The sequence below is a fragment of the Solanum stenotomum genome, chromosome 4, assembly GCF_019186545.1.
Source record: "Solanum stenotomum isolate F172 chromosome 4, ASM1918654v1, whole genome shotgun sequence".
In the NCBI taxonomy this organism is placed as follows: domain Eukaryota; kingdom Viridiplantae; phylum Streptophyta; class Magnoliopsida; order Solanales; family Solanaceae; genus Solanum; species Solanum stenotomum.
In genome coordinates this window covers 27576014-27583120 of record NC_064285.1, presented here as the reverse complement: position 1 = coordinate 27583120, position 7107 = coordinate 27576014, and the positions used below count along the sequence as shown (strand labels likewise).

Below are 7107 nucleotides of genomic sequence, written 5' to 3'. Positions count from 1 at the left end.
AATATCAATTTACTTAAAAGTTTCAGAACACAGGATGCAATTACTAAATATAAGGATTTTGATTTATTACATAATAAGGGATAGGACAGTTCCATTCAATTGGTTGATACTCTTTCAATCATACTAATAGAAAGCAAGTCACTGCTTTAGGTCTGAAAAATGCTAATGAAATGATGATCTGTAGAAAGTATAATCTCAAAAAACTCCAAATATTTTAAATTGGAGATTAGTTAAGGCAATTGTTCATCAAAGGGGGCAGAAAAAAAATCTGAAAAAGTTTATAGATAATGATGGTTATTAGCATCTCCTTACCTCTCTTCCCCCCAAAAAAATAATTACGTACATAAATTATCTTCACCAAAATCACTTCCTTGGTGCGAGCTTAACAACTGTGTCCCAATTTGATATGGCAATAGAAGGTTGTATTCCAGTGAAATAAAATACAACATGGAGATAGGGAAAAAGAACTGGAAAATATGTCACTGCATTTCATTAGAATTTGGTTTCCTCTTCCAAATCATCTCCAAGATGAGGTGCTTTGTCCTGTGTCAATCTGCTCATCATATCATGACTCGAACCAAAACAGAAGCATGAAATTTTTCATACTAAATTTTGATCTAGTTTTAGCATTTTGAGAGGCATAAATTAATGAGAATAAACACTGAGGAACACTATAGTGAAAATGACTGAGGTAGTCATTACCTTGAATTTCTGTATTACCCCAGTTGAGAGTGTGGAATGCATTCTCAATATGACTAGCAGTAACTGCAACCTTGAATTTTCTTTTCATGTTCCAAGTATCAAAATTTTAGTGGAAATAGAAGTCTATATCTCATAAATCATGTCACAGCATGGTTTCTAACTCAACGGGATTCCCAGAATCTCGAAGAAAAAGAGTATGTAATGTAGATATAGTATTGGCTAGCAGCTATGTTATTACAAAATACGAGGAACCAAGTTAAGAGTAATATGGTGAAATAGAGGGAAATGAGAAGTGTAGAATCAAAATAAAAATTGTATCTTCAATAACATGAAGGAAAATTGACCACCATCTTTCTCTAGAGACCTTAGAGCAACTAAGTTTATCTCTTCAATAATGAGTTTCCCTCCAAAACATCTTTCAGATATACAATTGCCTCCTTTGTCATTCCACTGAGAAGATACCTTCATCTACTCATCCTATTTATATGCATGAGTTCTTCTTCCATGAACATGTCATCCTCTCTTTGTTAAGTACTAAGTTACGTAAATACTGGGCATTTGCAGCACCTGTGCTCTGAACGATATTAGAGAAAACACTTCTTTCGTTAAGCAAGAGCTTCCGCGGAGTATCATACTCAACAACCTAATATAAGCAAGAGGAAAATGTTAGAAAGAAGGAAGTTAGAAAAAAGTATAGCAGGAAATGAAAGAACAGTGGAAGAACGAGATTCACAAGAATATACCTTCCCAGCATCAAGCACTAGGATACAATTAGTGTGAATTATGGTGTTTAGACGGTGAGCAATAATGAGCATTGTACATGTTTTGAATTCTTCTCTTATGGTTCTCTGAATAAGTGCATCAGTTCTAACATCAACAGCTGCTGTGGCTTCATCAAGAACAAGGATCTTTGACCTTCGCAGTATTGCTCGAGCCAGACTTAAAAGTTGTCTCTGTCCAACACTGAAGTTCTCGCCACCTTCTGAAACCTTGATTAAGCCCAAAACAACATTATGACCAAAGCAACGTTTTTTAGAGACTCACACCTTCTCAATATGAGATAACACTTTTTCCCTCAGAAGCATCCCAAGACTTTTTGACACATTCCATGTAAAATTCTATCCATATTAAACAAGTTCTAACAAATGCTTTAAACAACTGAAATATAATCCAGAACATGTTTTTCTACCAAACAAACTTGTCTAGTTATCATAACATTTTCTTCTACCAGAACATGTGTAAGACATATATCATACACTTCTTTTTAATATCTGCCATTTGATTTGCAAAGAATTACATAAATCTTTATGAACAACAACACAAACAACAATGCCTCAATCCAAACCAAGTTGTGGTCGACTAATTGAATCCTCATCCATGTTTCTTCACTAACAACCCATCTCAGGCCAAAAGTTTCTCCAACATTAAGCATTCCAAAGAAGATTATATTAGAACAATATACATTCACAAACCACACACCGAAATAAATACATACATGATTATTATACCACAATAGTATACTTGTGTGCGTATCAAGCATTTATTTCACTCTTTTCAAATGCATAATCCTGTTTATGTTACAGTAAGTAACTACCTAATGTTCAATTATGGTACTTTAAGATTATCAAAATTCATCAGTGGTATGAAAATATGGAAAAACATTCTTAATCTTGAAAATAATTCACCAATCACCATGACTTCCTGTGGCTCTAAATGGTTGAAGATGTTTTTATCATCCTAAATCACATTTCTGTCAGAATATCTTGCTAAGAATAGAATAATCGTTGTTCCACAATTCAAAGTCCTCAGTCCTCACATAGGTTAACCAGTGTTGTCAAAAGCAAAAAGCACAAAAATAACTCTAAGGTTCGTTGGGGCTTTAAGCACAAAGTGCAAATAAAGTGTGGGGTTTAACGGAAAAAGGCACAAAGGGCAAAAAAATAAAATGAATATATTTAGTCTAAGACTAATAATTATAAGCAAGAATGACAAATATATGAACAAAGCAATTTTAAAAAATACAGTAAAGTGAAATACCAATTATTTAGTGTCACTGCTTCGTAAGAGGTTCAGTGGCAAGGAAAAGTATGTATTCGAACCTTGATGACGACACTAAACTGCACATTAAGCAAAGCGAGGCACTCAACACATTTTGAGCCTCACTTTAGGGCTTAACTCCACCTTTGACAACACTGGGTTAACCTCCCTCATCATAACCCCACCCCAACTTTCTTTAACCTAATATAATTAAAAAAAAAGGGCAGCAAAAAATAAAAAAGAAGACACTGAGTTATTTGCTAACCTGCTAGTGCTAGTGGACTACGGCTTTTCAGCCTCTTGCAGATCTATATGCCTGTGTAAGTCTTATAAGGACTTCTATCATGTAAGATATATGCTTCTACCTTACTAGGGCTTTTTTTTTTTTTTGATGACAAGGAAAACCCGCAGCCGCTACCCTTTGGGTGCGCACAGGATAAAACCCCCGCTCCTACGCAATAGCTCGCAAACCACATAGGAGAGGTAACCCGCACTAGGAAAGCCTGATGCGACAAGCTCGACCTAGAAGGCAAACCCCTTGCTTTCGCTGGCAAGGGATTTCGAACTTGAGACCTCCAACATGGAAGTCCCAAGCTCAAACCACTGGGCCACCCCGAAGGGTTACCTTACTAGGGCTTATTAGGTACCTAAATAAGAATTTCATCTAGAAAGAGTGAAATCTAAACTTTTGAGTTTATCTTTTATGGGTCTGGGCTAATTCTTGATAGCAGCAATTTTCCACACCTACTGATCATTTTAACAGTAATGAATTCAACTTAAAGCAGATTGAAAGGAAATAAGCTCACCTCAGCATCTAGACCGAAGGTATTCCTGCTTATGACATCCTTCAAGTGTGCCCGCTCTAATGCCTCCCATAAGTCAGCATCATTATGTTCGTTAAAAGGATCAAGATTAAATCGTACAGTACCTAATGAAAATGAAAAGATAATTAATGTGAAAAAAACATGCATACCAGTAATACATTTTGGGGATAATCCGTAGTCATGCAACAATATCTTCAGCATACATTTGAATATAAATAAGGGTTCACTAGGTCTGGGGCAAGATTTGGTAGTCCCAAATTATATCAAGGGCAAGCAAGATCAGGACCCATGTATGCCTATTTTTCATAATAGCTATAGAATGAGAATGAAGGGAGAAGGAATTGAAAGAAGAGAAGGAAAAGAATAAATGAAAGCGGACTAATTCTGAGGATTATCGAGTCCTGGATTACAATATCACTCTTATACCCAATATAGATTAATACCCCCAAAACCAGATTAAGGATCTCTATTTTCCCAATACCTTGTGCTTCCAGATGCAGATGCAGGATAACCCCAGATAAAATTTTGTAGAAGACTTTATCGCATATGTGATTGCGTGCCGCAGAGCTTGGTTTTCCAGGGAGAAGATTGTAACACACTAGAGTTTCACCTCACAAGTTATCATGGAAATCTACATAAACCTACTCACATATGTACTAATTGTCAGATTATGTGAATTTGTTTAAGGAAAAGAACATGGAGTACAAATTCATTCATCAGCACCTAGCATAATGAACACCTCGAATTTTGAGCCTATGAATATTTAGCACTTACCACAGGTAAACCAGTCTGAAATTTTGCAGTCCCGGGTTCCACAGATTGGTTCATGAGTAGTTAACCAGGTCCACGATCCGTGGAACCACTCGTGGAGCTAGCCTCCAATTAGTTCAACTCCCAGGTTCCCAAGACACACAATACGGCTCGTGGAATGGGATCACGAGTCGGAGAGTGGCACATGGAACGTGGACAGAGACAACAACAACAACAACATACCCAGTGAAATCCCACTAGGTGGGGTCTGGGGAGGGTAGAGTGTACGCAGACCTTGCCACTACCTCGTTGAGGTAGAGAGGCTGTTTCCGAAAGACCCTCAGCTCAAGTACAACAAATCCAAGTAAAATGAAGAGGGAAACAGTGTATAAAGCATCAATAAAATAATGCGAGAAGTGAACCGCAGTACACAACAAAAGGCTATAGGTATCACAGACAAGAACTGCAAGTGCAAGGCTAGGACTACTACAAACGCTAATAACCCAAACCCTCGCAAGGAAAGCCAACGCGCTAACCCTACTAATCTACAACCTTAATACGCGACCTCCACTCCTTCCTATCTAGAGTCATGTCCTCGGTAATGTGAAGCTGAGCCAAGTCCTGTCTAATCACCTCTCCCCAATACTTCTTAGGCCTACCTCTACCCCTCTGTGTACCCTCTACAACCAGCTCCTCACACCTCCTCACAGGGGCGTCTGCGCACCGTCTCTTCACATGTCCAAATCATCGCAATCTCGCTTCCCTCAGTTTGTCCACCACAGAGGCCACTCCCACCTTCTCCCGGACAACCTCATTCCTAATCCTATAGCTCCTAGAGTGCCCACACATCCATCTCAACATCCTCATCTCCGTAACATGCATTTTTTGAACATGTAAGTTCTTGACTGGCCAACACTCCGCTCCATACAACAAGGCCGGTCTAACTACCACTCTGTAGAACTTACCTTTAAGTCTAGGTGGAATTTTCTTATCACACAAGACTCCAGAGGCAAGCCTCCATTTCATCCAAGCAACTCCAATGCGATGTGTGACATCATCGTCGATGTCACCACTTTCTTGGATTACAGACCCCAGATACTTAAAACTTTCTTTCTTAGGAATGATCTGTGTTGCAAGTCTCACTTCCACATCTGTCTCATCCAACGCATCACTGAATTTGCACCTAAATATTCTATTTTGGTCCTACTCAACCTGAACCCTTTGGACTCCAGCGTTTGTCTCCACACCTTCAACCTTGCATTAACTCTGTCCCGCGTCTCATCAATCAGTACTATGTCATCCGCAAATAACATACACCAAGGGACCTTCTCCTGAATAGACCGCGTCAACTCATCCATCACCAACGCAAATAGAAAAGGGCTAAGGACTGAACCTTGGTGTAAGCCCATCTCAACTGGGAAATGTTCCGAGTCTCCTCCCACAGTTCTAACCCGAGTCTTGGCTCCACCGTACATGTCCTTTATCGCCCTAATATAAATCATCGGGACACCTTTAGCCTCCAAGCACCTCCAGAGGACATTCCTCGGTACTTTGTCATAGGCCTTTTCAAGGTCAATGAACACCATATGTAGGTCTCTTTTCCTTTCTCTATATTTTTCTACCAGTCTTCGCATAAGATGAATGGCTTCGGTAGTCGATCGTCCCGGCATGAACCCAAACTGATTCTCAGAAATGGACACCCCTGTAGTTGTTACAGTTCTGGATATCACCCTTGTTTTTATACAACGGAACCATTGTACTCCACCTCCATTCATCAGGCATCTTTGCTGTCTTAAAAATAACATTAAACAGCCCAGTTAACCACTCTATACCTGCCTTGTCCGAGCTCTTCCAGAAATCCACCGGAATCTCATCGGGTCCGGTCGCTCTTCCCCTACTCATCCTACTAATAGCGCGCATAACCTCCACGATCCTAAAACCCCTACAGTATCCAAAGTCCCGAAGTCTTTCAGAGTGCGCCAAATCACCCAACACAATATCTCCGCCCCTTTTTCATTCAAAAGTTTGTGAAAGTATCTTTGCCATCTTTGCTTGATAGTGGTCTCATCCACCAATACTTTGCCTTCCTCATCCTTGATACACTTCACTTGGTCCAAGTCGCGAGCCTTCCTCTCTCTTGCTTTTGCGAGTCTATACAATTTCTTGTCTCCACCTTTGTCTCCCAGCTCGGCATACAAGCGTTCGAAAGCTGCCGTCTTCGCCTTCATAACTGCTAACTTAGCTTCTGTCTTAGTCATCTTATAAACTTTCTTAAGCGTCTACTTCTCTTCCTCGTCTACGCACTCCACCAACTTCGTGTATGCAGCCTTCTTCGCTTCCACTTTGCCTTGGACTTCCCCATTCCACCACCAATCTCCTTTATGGCCTCCAAATTTACCCCTTGCTACCCCTAACACCTTTGAAGCAACTTCCCTAATGCAACTAGCTGCTTTATTCCACATGGTGTTCGCATCCCCACTACCACTCCAAGCCCCCATCCCAATCAACTTCTCGCCCATCTCCCGAGAAAGGGCCGGGGTCAAGCCACCCCATTTAATCCTCAGTCGATCAGATACACTCTTCTTCCTCCTATCCCTCTTAATTTCCAGGTCCATCACCAAAAGCTTGTGTTGGGTAGTAAGATTTTCACTTGGAATAACCTTGCAGTCCTTACAGAGGGCTCTATCACCCTTCCTAAGGAGTAGGTAATCTATTTGAGTCTTAGCTACCGAGCTACGAAAGGTAACCACGTGGTTCTCCTTCTTTGGAAAACATGAGTTAGCAATCACCAACT

At 40.1% G+C, this 7107-nt stretch overlaps 1 protein-coding gene across 6 annotated transcripts in view; it reads right to left on the bottom strand.

The window, feature by feature from the left end:
• Nucleotides 1-898: 898 nt before the first annotated feature.
• Nucleotides 899-7107, bottom strand: part of LOC125863070 (ABC transporter C family member 12-like) — a 71511-nt gene continuing 65302 nt past the window's right edge. For 5 of the 6 annotated variants that reach the window (XM_049543218.1, XM_049543219.1, XM_049543220.1 and 2 more), the window contains 3 exons: nt 3546-3667; nt 1446-1691; nt 899-1345 (listed from right to left, as the gene is read on the bottom strand). In XM_049543218.1, coding sequence (XP_049399175.1) covers nt 1184-1345; nt 1446-1691; nt 3546-3667 — 530 coding nt within the window. In that variant the 3' untranslated portion in view covers nt 899-1183. Of the gene's footprint in view, nt 1346-1445; nt 1692-3545; nt 3668-7107 lie in introns of those variants that run through there. The other variant, XM_049543221.1, reaches the window with a different exon arrangement.